The 16349-nt window shown below is 36.7% G+C and overlaps 1 protein-coding gene across 1 annotated transcript in view; it reads left to right on the top strand.

The window, feature by feature from the left end:
• Diaph2 (diaphanous related formin 2) overlaps positions 1-16349 on the top strand; it is an 826225-nt gene that overhangs the window by 631577 nt on the left and 178299 nt on the right. The window contains exon 28 of the mRNA XM_048336944.1: positions 5393-5488. Coding sequence (XP_048192901.1) covers positions 5393-5488 — 96 coding nt within the window. The remainder of the gene's footprint in view (positions 1-5392; positions 5489-16349) is intronic.

The following is a 16349-nucleotide window of genomic DNA, read 5'->3' as shown; positions in this document are numbered from 1 at the left end:
GGAAAATGTGGTACATACACACAATGGAATTTTATGCCTCTATCAGAAAGAATGACACTGCCCCATTCGTAAGGAAATGGAAGCAATTGGAAAAAGTTATACTAAGTGAAGTGAGCCTGACCCAAAGAAACATGGACTCTATGGTCTCCATCATAGGAAATAATTAGCAAAGGTTTAGGCTAGTCACAGCAGAGGATCACAAGAGCCCAATAGCTATACCCTTATGAATCCATAAGATGATGCTAAGTGAAATGAACTCCATGTTATGGAAACGACTGTTATATCACTGTTGTAATTACTTTCAACATGCGATGTGAAACCGTAGCTTCTAATGTTGATGATCCTCTTGAATCCCTTCCTGTGGTTGTACCTGCACTATCACTGTATCATATCTCAGTACATTGGAAACCGTGTATACTGGTATTAGAACTAGGAAAGTGAAAGGGAATACCGAAATCGATAGATAGAGGATAAAAATACAAATGACTACAAAAGCAATACTTCCAAAATTGTTTGGTGTAAATGAACTGAACAACTCGGGTGGGGGGAGGGAAAGGGAGAGGGAGGAGGGGTGAATGATGGAGGAAGTAACAAACAGTACAAGAAATGTATCCAATGCCTAACATATGAAACTGTAACCTCTCTGTACATCAGTTTGACAAGAAAATTTTTTTAAGGAAGTATATAAGATCAGCATGGCATTCAACTTGAGAATGACAAATAGTAGGTGAAGCAAGAAAGTGATATGAGTCACAAGTGCTTCTATCCTTCCAGATTGTTGGAATGCAGATTTGATGGCAGAACTCAAGTCCTTGGTCAGTGTGCAGTCCATCTAGCTCCTTAGTAATCTCTGTGACTGATTTCAGAATGAAAAGTATGAACTGGCCTCTGAATGTTACTTTTCACTGTATCCATACATTGTCATTTTAGTGGCTAAAAAGAGTCACCAAATTTCTACTTCATATTCTTTTTCTCTGTAACCTAATTATTATATGATATAAGAAAACACTTTTCCTATGCATATTCCTACAGTTTTTGCAATGAAAATAATTGTTTTGAGTTTAAATTCAGTCTTAAATCAGAAAACCTTCTTACAATATCTAAATAAGATATTCAACTTAGAAATTATTTTGTTGTTTCTCTCTCACTCAACTCTTATGCTCATTGCTAGAGCTCTACCATTTAAGCCATACATCTGATCCTGCATCTTGCCACTTAACTGGTGATAGGTTTTCTTAGACTTTCTTGCCAAGAGTATCTTTGAACCTTGATACTCAAATATCAGCCTGCTTAATTATAATTATGGGCATGGCCAACTAAATAGTGCCCAGTTAATGATTCAATTTCTTGCATAAAACAACCACTAGTATGTAGTCATAATTAACATGACATCTCCCTTCTCCAAATTCTGTTACTCTGTTATCCTTAGCATGTGTATTTACCTCAAAGTCCAAGAAAGTTGCTTGAGCTCTTGCCATTAAATCTGCACTCTAGCAATCTGGAAGGATAGGAGCACTTCAAACATAACACAGACATTTGGATTACATTCTTTTGTTGACTATTGAGCTAATATTAGGGCTAAGGTATAATGAAGCAGATGTATGTAGAGTCTCATTCAGATGCCTGCATGTTAAACTAAGAGTGGGAACTTCAACTTGGACCTTAAGTGTGCTACCAACCTTATACCATTCAACCACAAACCAGTTTTCAGTGAAATGCATTCAGATAATAGTTTTCAAATTAGCATGTTGGTTTCCGTCTTTTTATTTCAAGAAGACTCACTGAAATATTAAATGGTTTCATGAGTATATTCTAAATCTTTGATTCAGTCCAGTTATACATTAGACATTTCCAGCATGAAAATCACTTCATTCTTCTAAAAGTAATGGACTGAGACTCAATTTTCCTTTGTTTATATGTAGTGTTTAAAAAACCAATTTTTGTTCATATTGTTTGTTCTTTGCAAAACCATATAATACATGCATTCGCCCCAGAGCCACCCTCATGGGGGAGGCTATTGGGCCTTGGGGATCTGTGCAGAAAAATATTTTATGTACTACAGTCATTTTAAAGTCCTTCAAAGAACCACAGTAAATCAACAGACACATATGTCTATGGTATTTAATTGTAACAGTGAGGAACATGGTGTGTGTGTGTGTGTGAGGGAGGTGTCTGAAAAGACCCAGGGATGGGGAAAAGAATAATAATGAAAAAGATGAGAAACATTGATCTAGAAAAATATTTTAGTGTTTTCAGATGGCACAGACTAAATGAAGAAGAGGTTTATTTTTAATTTCTCTCGACTTTATATCATATTTGTTTTTTCCATCTTTTTAGACTAATCACAATATACTACCATTAAAGAATTTTAATGAAACATCTATCCTGTTTTGTACTCTGTTCTGTTCACTTGCATAAATATATTCATTTTTCTACAGTCTTTATAACTACCATTTTTAGAAGTCTACATAAAAATCACTAGCACTGTTCTTTTTTGTTGGGACTTTACTCTGAAAAATTCCCTCCTTTACTTGGCAGTTCTGTCTTATTCAACTGCCCATTAAAAGTTGGGTAAATTTAAGGAGTGGAAAAATTGACACATGTTGGTGAAAAGATTCTTGTTTCCATTAGACAGAAATATTGTCTACTTGGAAATTGTTACAAGATGTGCATTATAAGTGTTCTTATACATGCAAAAAATTACATGTGTCGTAATGCCTATGTTACATAATTGGGTTTAGTCATTCCATAATGTGCACATATATTAAAACATCACATAAAAGACTTTAAGTATACACAATTTTTACTTGTGTACTAAATAATTTTCAATTTCTGAAAGAAAAGTAGAGGTCCTCTGGAATTGTATATCTTCCCCATTCCCTTCCTTTTGATATACTAGCTAATCCATCTTCCCATTATATTCAAATCTTTAGTTCTACCCCAGCCTCAACATTTCTAGACCAATACTTCCAGCTTCTTATATGATATCTCCAAGAAGATATTCCACTCTTATTTCAAAGAAGTTATTACATTTTCTTAAACCTTATTCACCTTAACTCTTTCCTTCAACTTTCCCATTCCTAGCTAAGTCCTATTTGACTCTATTAATAATTTCAAAATACCCATCTTGTCCGTTTTTTATGTTCACCTGTCAGTTCAGGCCTTTATTGGTTGCCTAATTACCCTATGCATCTAGAAATAACCCTGCCTTTCTGCCTTGCCATCCTTCAATTATGATGTAGCAAGTCTTTCTAAAGCCTAAATCTGATTGGGTAACTTCCTAGCTCTAACAGCAGTGTTTCCCGGGACAACAACATGTGGCTCAATTACAGCTAATCTAAATTAACATATGCAAAAGGAAATACACATTCAATTTCTAAGAGTCTGTTTCATTGAAAGAATGCAAACTGTATCATTAATTCCTATATATAGTTAGCTAAATATTTACCTAACCTATTAAATTAATTTTGCACACTTTTAGCATGACTGCTAAAATATTTAAGATGTCACTTGTAGTTGTGATCTGCATTATATGCTTATCAAACAGTGCTGGACAAATCCAATGTCACATGTAAAATTGTAATTTAGCTACCACATACCTTCTTCATTTCACCTTCTCCTAGCTGTCATGAAAAGAGGGCTAGTCTGAGGCTCAGTGCCCTAGCACTTGACTAACATGCATGGGGCACTGGGGAAAGTTAGGAATATGGTGTTAGCTTTATTGTCTGCTTGATCTCAGGTCATATCTCCAGATGAAAAGACAAAATAAACCATTCACTGTATAAAATTTAATTCTTTCATGTATATTCCCACCCACCATGCCCACCTACTGCCCACCTCCTTTCTATTCTTCTTTTCTATGTGTTGAATTTCAGTGACCGTCCTGCATATTCAAAGTTTAAAATACTCTTTTTCTGTTTAGTCAATGAGGTTTTCCTTTTCACTCTCCCTCTTGCCATCAAATGCTGTACCTTTGCACTTGTGTTTCCGTTTTTTTTTCTTGTCTTTCTTTCTTTCTTTTTTTGTTGTTATTGTTGTTCTTGGACTTGAATTCAAGGCTTCAGCTCTGTCCTTTAGGATTTTCTGGTCAAGGCTGCCAACTTACCCACTGGAGCCACAGCTCTACTTCTAGCTTGTCTTAGTAGCTAGCTGGAGTTAATGAGTCTCACAGACTTCCCTGCTTAGACTAGCTTTGAACTGCATTCCTTAGATCTTAACCTCTTGAGTAGCTAGTAATGCAGGTGTGAGTCGCTGGTGCTTGGCTCTCTTCATTTTATTCAATATCTTGTTCTAGAAAGTCTTCTTTGAAAGATAAATTACTTTAACATTGAGGAACTCTCAAGTCAAATGAAGTGCATAATCAAAAAGACTTTAGATTGTCCTTGCCCCATAAGTGATTTTTTTTTCTGTGATCTGGTACCTCATAGTTAATTCCTTAAGCAAAATAGGATTTAAATTTAACCTTGGACTAAAATAAACAAAAAATTTCTTCTCCATCACCGCCCTTCTTCTCTTAACCCTTCTGCCTGTATAGGACATCAATTGTTTCATTTATGCTCCTAGAATTTCTTACATTTGACACCTTCAGACAAATGTAGGAATAAACCTCCAGAGTGTGTTTGATAGCCAGATCTATCAATGATAAGGATAAGGTGAAATATGTCAAATTCTGTTGCTGTCAGGCATTTCCATGAACATTTTTGGATGTTTCACCCATGGCTTCTGAACAGCTCTCTTCCACAGGAAGTTTAGGTACACATAAGAATTCTAAAAAAGGAAATAAGGACTTTGACTGATAATTTCCCCAGAATTAAATCTGGCCTTTCACATGATGTAGACACCTTTTCTTTATACAAACTCAGCATTTCAAACTGAGTAAAGGATATGGATTAGATAAGAATTGAATGCAAATGTGTTTTGCAAAGAATGTCTTTTGAGATGATTGCAGTTGATGGTTGAATGCTGAAGTATTAATACAATCAGTATTTAACCTTGTGTAACTCTGCTTCATCAAATCCTACCCTGCACATTAATTGCATTAAGCTGGGTCAGTGGTTTCTTGCTTAGGAATATCTTCTAAGAATCTTAACAAGAATGCAGCAGTAACTGATCAGCTACTGTTTATTTGCATACTGAGCATGTCATCAATAATACAAAAGACAAGGTCTTTAAGTTGAAAGAACAGTGGGGTTGGCATGAATTTTGCTTAATGGTACGTAATAAGCAAAGTAGTCTGTGGTGCCAGAAACTGACAGGATCCATTATGTTAAAACAGATATATGTCTTTAATTTAGGGGTATTATGTAAATCTGACAGGAGTTTTTCCCCTTTATTTTCCTGTAGTTTTACTTTAATTGCTCCAAGATTAATTCTGATTTCTCTTTTCCTCCAGAGGGTGATGAGACTGGTGTGATGGATAATCTTCTAGAAGCCCTGCAATCAGGTGCAGCATTCCGAGACCGTAGAAAGCGGATTCCAAGGAACTCAGGTAATACCCACTCTAGGTCACATAGGCATAGACAATGCAAATATTCAGTGCCAACCACCTCTTTGCCAAAAAAGGAAGAGGACTTTTTCATGAAGACTCTTTCCTTTAACTGTTGATATCTGTTCGTGTGTAAAATCTCAGCAGGCTTTTACACCTACATGGTTGCAACTTTCAACTTGGCAAATATTATCTTGAAGCAATAGTATGCTATGCAAACAAAAAACTGTTTAAATAAGGACTCCTACAGTTAGTATTAAATATCTGAATCGTTATGACTATGCGATTTGCATGGAAAGTGATTTAAAACCATAAATGAAATTAAATTATTAAAATATTTGGATGAAGGATGTCACAATAGCCATTAGCTATGGGTAAGGAAACTGAAACAATACCTATTAGTACAGGTCATTTTGATTGTTAGTATCTATTTGTCAATACTAGGGGAACAAGACAAAAGTAATCCATAATCAAAAATCATAAAGCATGGGAACATTTGCATGTGTGGATTTGATAAAGCTACACTATGAAAATTGATAATGGAGGGAAAATATAAAACTAGAGAGTTTCCCTTACCTATTCACAGTCAACTGCAGAGATAAATAGTAGCTCATCTCAGGATAATCCAGATAGGTTTAACTCTCTTCTACCTCCAGGTAAGGTTTTTGTATTTGCAATGGTCCTATTTCTAGAAATAGAGGAAGAAAATAGATATGCTGACTTTCAATATCCCCTTCCCAGGCTATAAAGCTATCTAGATAAGTAAATGTAAAAGGAAAATGAATAGCAAATATGTAAACTCTTCTTAATTTAAATGAGGAAGAATCCACTTCTATAGCCTGTACTGTATGTGGACTAAAAGTTAATTATGTTACTTGAATGGAAATTGGTAGCTTGAAAACCAATGTAATTAAGTAAAGCAATACACAAACAGGGAGCCAATGCAAAGTAGGCCACAAAACCTTAGGTGATGGTGACATTAGTGACAGAAGCTAATATAAATGATAATTATCTTTTTTCCTATTTGAATCCTGATAGGTCATAGATAACATTCTACTGCTCCCCTTTAGGGCCAACCTGTGGAGATTGGCCTAAAGCTGACTTGATTGTGAGTAGAGAGATCTTTTGCTTGGACAATAAGATAATTTTGTGTCTATGAAGATATTGAAGATGGTCTACAAATAGATTAGAAGGCAAGAGAAAAGGATATGAAAAATGTGTATCTACATGGTGGTTATTAATTTTGTAAGGCAATGCTGCATGACAGAAAGCTAGGAGCATTGCTAATGCATACCTATGAGGCAGTCATCACACTTCTCCTCGGTCTTTATCTGTAAAACGATGGTGTTCTACCATATTGTCAGAGGCTCCTTCTGCTGCTAAAGGAAAATAAAAACCTACACTGTTCTTTCTTGAAGGACCAGAGCAATAATAGTGAAAAGTGAACTGAACTTATTTTTTGTATTACTTTAGTTCTCTGCTAAGAAGCCTATAAGTAAAAAAGTGTGTCATTCTGTGCTATTAATAAAAACTTTATACAATCTTCCTAGTCTGCTTGTTTTAAGAAGACACATTTGTAAAGTTCACTGCCTGACAAGTCTCTCATTTCCTACTGATTCTAGAAAGACAATACCAGGAGAGAGATACTTCCATGCGCTTTCTCTGCATTTGATACTCAAGGGAATATAGTGTTGTCATCAGCATATATTCAAAAACTGTGTAAAGTATTTATTCCAAGTAATCTAAGTTAAGAGCACGCGTGGTTCATAGCTAGTATGTCCCTGTAAACATGTAGGATCAAAACTAGCCCATTTATCTCTGTTAGTCGTCATGCCCAGTGGCAAAAGTATTTGGATAGCCATAGGTGAAGACAATCAAGCAGCACAGTGCTCATGGTGGCTGAAACACCTAGAATATTAGAAGAGCTGGAAGCTGCCCTCAAATACTTTGTGCTTGCCTCTTTCTAGAAGCAGTATAGTCAGAAACTTTTTTTTGTCTGTTGTGGTTCTGGAATTCAGGGCCCAGGTGCTGCCTCTGAGCTTTTTTGCTCAAGGCTAGTGCTCTACCACTTTGAGACACAGGTCTACTTCTGGTTTTTACATGGTTATTCAGAGATAAGTGTCTCATGGAATTTCCTACCCAGGCTGGCTTGGAACTCATTATCCTCAGTAGCTAGGATTACAGGTGTGAGCTACCAGTTCCTGGCACTAGGAACATTGTAGGTTTCTTTTTTGTTATGCCTTTCTAGCTAGATCATCTTTTCTTGCTGGTACTCAGTTGTTTTCTCTTTCTTAATGATCCGATTTGGTTTCTCTCCAAGATCCTTTTATTTGGTTAGACTTTCTTCACTGACAATGGAATCCATGCTCATTTCTAATAACTTCCACTTGAACTTGTTGAGGGAAAAGCACAGTTATAAAGACCGCATATTATCCACCAAGGGAAGGAAAATAAGAGGCACTGCTTCCCTCCCTGCCAACTCAAATCAGTCAACCAATGCCAAACAGCAAAATTTTCCTATTGTATTAGCCATCTTCATTAGCATCACTTACAGACAGAAATCACTATATGAAAAATACATAACTCTACCTTTGTGTTTCTGATGTATGTTTTCAATTCTATATTTAATCATACTGAGATGACAGCCAGTACTTTTCAGTAGAAAATAAAAAATAATAAATGTTATAATAAATTATAGATCCTTCCCCAAAGACATTATACTAAGTAATGAAATGCTTCTCAGAATGAACTCCCAAATATTGTCTCTGGCCCATTTGAAAGAGATTGGGTGTAGTGGTACTTACCTGTAATTCCAGGTACTTTGGAGGCAAAGGTTCCAGGATCAGATACTGGTAGTCTAACACCAGCCCAAGCAAAAAGTTAGTGATACTCTCATCTCAACAAATGAACTGGATATGATGGTGCTTGCTTGTTATCCCAGTTAGATGAGAGACTTAGGTAGCAAGATGATGGTCTTACGGCAACCTGGAGTATAAACAAGTGACCCTTTCAAGAAATTACTAAAGCCAAAAGGACTGGAGATGTTGCTCAAGTGGAAGAACATCTGTCTACTTAGGAGGATGCCCTGAGTTCAAATCCAAGCACCAACACAAAATTAAAAAGAAAAAAAAAGATAGATTCAAGGGAGACTCATATCAAGAGATATGACACTAAAAATTATTACTAAATGACACAGCGTAAATTCCCACTACTCAGAATGTACAATCACAATAAATTGCCTCTGTGTATAGACTGGTGCAAAGTAGCTGAATAGACTTTGAATAGACACAGACTTTGTGTATGTCAAGCTTAGATTATGAAGCCAGCCCTTAAATATTCATTAATTTATTATATATCTGTTCTGTGAAAGGTACTATGCTAGACATGATGGAAGATACAGTAATAATTTAGATAAGATATCCTTAGTTATAAAATCCTTGTGTCTTGTAAGAAAGATAAAATGTGCTGAAAGACTACAGAATAAGACAACAGATAAGAGATATCAGAGAAGAGGTGTTAATAACATCGTATGTGAGTTCAGAGGAGGATAGCATGCCTTATTGAATATAGCCTAAAAATACTCCTGAAGGAAAAGGCTTTGGAGAATAAGTAGGGATTTCAGCAGTGGGAGATGGAGGGTGGAGACAGTGGCATTCTAGTCAAATAAAAAGTCATAAAAACACAGACGTAAGGAATTACAAAGCATTTCCTTTTGCCAGTGGTTAATAGGACATATAAAGTAGAACATTATGGAAATAATTCTGGAAAAATTAACTTACAGCCATACCGTGAAGTGCTGAAGTAAGTGACTAAGGTTTAAAATATAATTCTTTATGAAACAGATCTAACGAAAGTTTTTAAGCAATAGAAACATGATCAAAGCTAAGTAGTAGGACCTTTAAGCTACAAGGAGTAAGTGATGAATTATATTTCTACTGTCAGAGTAGCAAGGAGTTATGTTACTATTAAGGACGTTACTGTTAAGAATAGGGTATGGCGCAGTGAGTGTAGAAGAAGATAAAGTCTTACTCTGTAAGTTAAGCTAAAATTCGTAATAGAGAGATAAAATTAAGATATTTACAAGCTTCTTGAGAAGTATGAGTGCAGATTTCATGACAAAATGATTGCATTCATGAGCTTACTGGTGGAGATTGTTAGATGATTAAGAGATAGGAAAGTCAAAAATACAGTTTTGAAGATGCTTCCAATCATGGCCTTAAAAGCAGAGAGCTTAGAAAGGACAGGTAGGAGGAAAATCCAAACTTTGTTCTAAAAGGAAAAGAAGTGAGAAGTGTTTGTTTCTTGTGCCAGAACTGGGTTTTGAACTCAAGGCCTGGATGCTGTCTCTGAGCTTATTTGCTGGAGGCTACCTACCACTCTGACGCTTAGGCCATATCTCCCCTTCCAGCTTTTTTATGGTTAATTGGAAAAAAGAGGCACATGGACTTTCTTGCCCATTCTGGATTCCAATCAGAATCCTCACACCTCAGCCTCCTGAGTAGTTAGAGTAACAAGCATTAGCTACCAGTGCCAGAGAAAGAGTGAGGTTTTAAGGAGAATAAAGTTGGACATTTTCAACCATGACATATTTGGTTGTAGAATCCAAAGGATAAAGAGTGATTGATTTATCATTTTGGTGCTTTCTAGTTACTTTTAAAAGAATATCCTTTTAATATTGTAATAGAGCTGTGAGTCAGAATGCAGGCACTATTCAGTGAATGGATGATGAAGCTAAGAGAGAAGGTTCTTTCATAATTTAGGAATCAAAGCTGCATGATATCATGCCTATAGTTGCTCATACTTTGTAAAGAAAACTTTATGATTGAACTATGGAAATAAGGTATGCTCATGTAGGACAAGGGTTGGAGGAACATTCCTCAGCCCTTCTTTCTTCATGTCCTTAGAATGTAGACTATTTCCTAGAAGTTTACTGTGTTAAAGAAGAATCTTCTTGTTCCTTAATAACCTGGTCAGGATTTATAATACATGCATTTTGCTAAATATTGACTGACCCTCTTTATTACAGTCTTTTGTGATTGTTATTGTGGTTGTTGTCCTTGTTGTTATCGCAGATGGGTCTAACTTCCATGCATTAATAACCCACTTTGTTGGCAAATTACTTATCCATCCGTATTCCTGACTTAGTTGTTACAAGTTCAAAAGTATGCTTTGGGGAAGAAAGAAACACATAAAGATAGTACTGGAGTGAAAAACACCCTTAAAAATGTACAATTCCACATCTGTTTCATCACTAAATTAACTAGCGGGACTTAGAGATACTTAGAGCTTGCTATTCTTTCCCCAACCAACCAGATGACTTCTTTCCTTGCCTACTGTAAGTAAAAATAAACACACTTTCCAGTAGTAGGTAGATCTATTGTGCCTATGACTAGATTTTGATATATAGATTTAGACATTAATAAAACTCACGAGAGAAGCATTACAAAAAAATGAAAGCAAGAAACAGAATAAATGTATTTTGGTTTTAGAACCACACAGGGAATCCAAGAAAATTAAATTTGAAAAACAGAAGAATCTCAAGAGACACATGATTCTAGTTTTATGTATCAACAAGATAACAGTACAAATGAGAAGATAAAATTTACTGTTTGAGAAAAGATAGTGGACAAGTAAACAATGCTATACAACAGATGAGAAAAAACAATCTCTATGTATTAGAGGAAAAGTAACTTCACAAGGAAACCAAGCTCACATTACCCCAAGCCTCTGCCTCACATAAATAACAAAATCCAAATTTTGTTGTCTGTTGTTTCCTAATACACATTCAGGACCATAGCTGTTATAAGGGATATCTGGAGCATTTCTAGAAGTTTTTAGGGGGCCTTTCATAAACAACTGCAAAATGCTGTTAACCCCATATATTTCCACACCTTCTGTTTTCTATAGTGGTGGGACACTCATGACCGCATGATGCCAGAACGTCACAGTGATTGTGAGTAAAGTGTGTTTGGAAGAGCAGGGATTTTCTCTTCTTTTAAAATGTCACTCTACCGAGGTAGCCAGTACTAATGCTTTGGCTCTATATCTTTTTTTCTTTTTTTTTGCCAGTCCTGGGCCTCGGACTCAGGGCCTGAGCACTGTCCCTGGCTTCTTTTTTGCTCAAGGCTTGCACTCTGCCACTTGAACCACAGCACCTCTTCTGGCCGTTATCTATATATGTGGTGCTGAGGAATGGAAACCAGGGCTTCATGTATATGAGGCGAGCACTTTACCACTAGGCCACATCCCCAGCCCTGGCTCTATATATTATCAACAGTTTTTTTTTTTTTGTTTGTTTGTTTTTTAGAGAAACAGCTTTATCTTCTAAATCTTCTAGACCACATCTAGGCTGTGGTCTCTTGAGACAAGCTCCAAAGACAAGTTCATGATAGATTGTGGGGAGCACCCAGTAACATCCTCATTCAATGTCCAAGGACTGCTGACATGTTGTGTTAGTTATTTTATTATTACTAGGTGAAACTGGTCTTTCATGCAGAGATGTTTACTTGCATGAGTCTTTCCCATGATGTACCACAAGTTTCACTGCTTCAAAAAGAGGGGTGGAAAAGGCAAACAAAAGAGTAAACAATGATAGTCAACACCAGTACAAGTTTATTAGGAAACAAAGATCTTGCTTATAATCTGAAGTATTTGTAGTGGATGAAAGAATGTTAGAATTGTCTAGTGGGCATAGTTTGAAAGTAACTAACAGTGGAAATAGTTGGTGGGAAATAAGGTCACAATCAGAGGGAGACGGGGAGACCACTCTGGATATCTGTTCAAAGACCAAGCTGAGAGTATATTTTGGTCTGGTGCCTGCCATGTGAGATTATCTGGTTTGGGAGAGTGTTAGTGAGTGGGAGTGGTTAGTGAGAGTATTAGGCAGGAGTGTTAATAAATCATGCAACTGTTCTGCAGCCTCTAGATAAAGACATCTGACCATCTGGACATAATAGTGATCTTTTGCTAGGCCATTAAACCTCATTTGGTCTATAGTAAATTCAATATGTTGCACTATACAATGTAAATCAAGTTGGAAAAAGTAATGCAAGCAAAAAATCAAAGTATGACATGCATCCAAATAATATTTATTGAGTGTGGCAGGTAAGAGTGTGACAATCCTGGAGTGGATTAAGCATGGGGATTGACCTCAAAATCTCAGAATCTTAGTATCCACATAGGGATTGTATCAAAGATCCACAGAAGCCACCAAAGCCACCAAAATATATGGATGCTTTAAGCAATGAAATGGTGAAATACTTGCATATAACTAATGCACATCCTCATGGAACTTTAAATTTTCTCTAGATTACTTATATCTAATACAGAGTAAATATTATATAGCTGTGTTATTTAAGGACTAATGATGAAAATTAGTCTGTGTATGTCCAGTATGCCTTCGGTTTTGCTTTGTCTTTTAAAATATTTTTAACCCATGATTGGTCACTCACATTAATAGATGAAGAACCCACCAATGTGTTACATCAATTGTGCACAATATATATGTGAGGATATTTGAGTGCTGAAAATTCTAAAAGAGAAAGAAAGGACCTGGAGAATTCACATAAAGTTTCATAATGAAAGTAGCACATGAGCTATGTTCAGGAACAACAAGGATAAAGGAACAACAGAGGAAGGAAATATCAAGGACGTCAGATGCAGATATAAAAGGACATGGTGACAATGATGACAAGATTATCACAAAAAGAGCCAGCCAAGAATTTAATTATTCAGCTAAGTAATCAATTAATTAATGAGCCAGGATTGAATTCAGTGCCTCTGGTTTGCTAGGCAGATGATTTATCCCGATGATCTATCCCAGCCTTTTTACATTGTAATTTGTTTTTCAGACAGGGTTTTGCAATTTTGTCCATCTGGCATGCAATCATGATCTTCTTACCTCTACCTTCTGAGTGGCTGTGATTACAGATTACACACCTAGTTGTATCAATTCACCTATTCAAGCAGGAGTTTTAAATAAAGGATTTTACATATCTATAAGAAGCCTGGAGGGTCAAGATAAAGATTTGGGACATAGTGCACACATATGGTTATTGAAACTTTAGAATCACCCAAGGAAAACATGTCAAATGAGAAGTAAAAGAAGGCTGAGTACATGTGGGGATTAAAGTAATTAAGAGACAAATAGAGAAATCAAATGACTAGGGGATTCATTGGACAGAAAAGGAGGAAGAGAAGCAGTAAACATAGTACCTAATAAAAAAGAAGAGAAGGAATTTCAGAATGGAGAACTAATCAAAATGGTCACATCCTGTACACAGTTAGAATGATGTGTGGAAATAGTCTTGGACAATGGGAATGGTAACTCAAACCTATAACCCTAGCTACTTGTGAGGTCAAAATCAAGGGATCATGATTCAAAACCTACCTAGGCAAAAGAGTACGTGAGACTATCATCTGGACCTCTGACTGGTGTACAATTATCACCCCAGTGATGGTGGAAGCACAAATAGGAAGACTATGGGCTAGGCTAGACACAAAAGAAGACCTTTTTTTTTTTTGGAAAATAACCAGCCCATAAAGGACTGGCAGATTGGCTCAAGTGGTAGAACACCTGGCTAGCAAATGTGAAGCACTCCATTTCAAACCCCAGTATAGAAGAAAGAGAGGAAGGGAGGGAGGGGAGGGAGGAAGGGAGGGAGGGAGGGAGAGAGGGAGGGAGGGAAGGAGAGAGGGAGGGAGGGAAGGAAGGAAGGAAGGAAGAAAGGAAGGAAGGAAGGAAGGAAGGAAGGGAGGGAGGGAGGGAGGGAAGGAAGGAAGGAAGGAAGGAAGGAAGGAAGGAAGGAAGGGAGGGAGGGAGGGAGGGAGGGAGGGAGGGAGGGAGGGAGGGAGGAAGGAAGGGAAGGGAAGGGAAGGAAGTTAGGATAATTGCTTACCTTTAGTTGTGAAGGCATTGAATTTTCTAGGAAATTTTAGGTACTGATGGAAGCCTTGATGAAGGCTTTTTCAGTTTTTGTAGTTGTGAATACAGAATACCTCCTTACACTAGAATAGCATCACTCACTTAATATATATTATTGCAACCAGTTGTCTTTGAATTAGAGATTTGTAAATAAATATGTGTGAGCTTAGCTTCCAATGTTAGCATGTTTGTGAACTGTTGACAATGGATTTAAAACTATCAAGATAAATTATTTTCTGCAAAGTAATTGCATATCCTTACTTCACCTATGTCCCAATATCTAATGGAAGCCTGCTATACTCATACTCTTATAAAAACCATCTAGAATTGACCTAATCTCCTATTGTCCTGCAGAGATCACAAATAAAGAAATGTGCAGCAGAGCTGATTATACTGTGTTAGCAGAACAGACAAGCAGAAATGATTGAAATTTCTATAGAGAACATCATCAGTGCTTGCCTAGAACAATTTTGCATATAAATAGGGCATAAATGGTCTGTGTTCAATTTGTTCACTAGTTGTCAAAGGATGATGAAGGATAGACTACCGTCTTTTGCTTCTGGCATCCTTAATGCAAAACTAAATTTTATCAATCAATATGTGGGCCTGTCTCTTCCAAAAGAAACATTTAATTTTTATTAAGAAATAAAATAAAATGAAAACAAAAACACAAATTATATAACTGATACTAGTATACACTTCAAAATAACATCAGATGAAGTGATCAAAGGGACTGAAGTAGTATTTTGAAGCAATGGCACTTAAGAATTTAATTCAATCAGTTAACACACCTCTTGCTCCCCCACATGCTTTCCTTAAACTGTTTACCCTAAGGTCACTGATGAATTTCTGATAGTTAAATCCATAGATCCTTTTCAAGCATTGTTTTCTAGGTGCTCTCATTTACATGAATTCATATATTCATTCCTGGTTTTATTTATTTACTTATTTAAACAAGGTCTTGCTATGTAGCCTAGACTGACCTTGAATTTATAGTCCTCCTGTCTTGGCCTTCTGTGCATAACAACTACAGGTATGTACCACCAGGGTCTCTCAGTTACACTTGTTGCTAGTTGTCGGAGCCAGCCGGCAATGAAGAGGGAGTCCTGATTGAGGGGGCAAGGACTAAAGAAAAAGAAAGATAGATGAGAGAAAAAAGAAGACAAGAGACAAAAGATGGGGTTCAGCAGGTCTGCACCTCGAGATTGTAACTCATGACTGCAGCCCCGTGGATTCTTAACATCCAGCTTTTATGCAGTTTGGGAACCAGGGAATGACAGAGGGTTACTAAAGTTTAAGAACACAAAGAGGCTTTGAAGTTTGCAACATTGATTACAGTAAACACAGGATAAGGTTGATTAACATAGGAATCTACTCCAGGGGACATAGCAAAGCAATTCCGGGTAGTGACTGTGAACAAAGGTCCTTGCATCTAGCATATCCTGGCCATAACAGCACAGCCAGAGGTGAGAATGAATCTAGCTACAAGTTTGGCTCCCAACATCTTGGCAACATTGGCACAGCCAGAGGTCGGGATGAGTTTAGCTGCTAGCTCAGCTCCTGACAGCTAGTAAGCATTTCTATTTGGAAAGTTTTTCCTTTTCACTTTCTGTAATCTCACACTAACTTTTTTCTCTCCCTCCCAAAACAAAACGTTCCTTCAGGTTCTTCCATGGGTTCCAGGTTCCAAGATATTCTTATAAATTGGTGCATTCCAGCATTTGCAACACAGCAAAACCAGTCAAGTAATTACTTTTTAAAATAGGGCTTCTGGAGTGTTGGGATTACAGGTGTATACAATCACAGCTAGTTCCTGGGTAGCTTTTAATGTTGCCCAGGTTTTCAATCCACAGATTCTGAAATTGAATGTTTATGAGTTTTTAAGAACTATGTGAAAGTGATTGAGTATATGGCCAGGACTGAGAACCAGAACTAAATGTT

This window comes from Perognathus longimembris, chromosome 28, assembly GCF_023159225.1.
Source record: "Perognathus longimembris pacificus isolate PPM17 chromosome 28, ASM2315922v1, whole genome shotgun sequence".
Lineage (NCBI taxonomy): Eukaryota > Metazoa > Chordata > Mammalia > Rodentia > Heteromyidae > Perognathus > Perognathus longimembris.
Note: the sequence above shows the minus strand (reverse complement) of the source record. Positions and strands in the feature narration are given on the sequence as shown.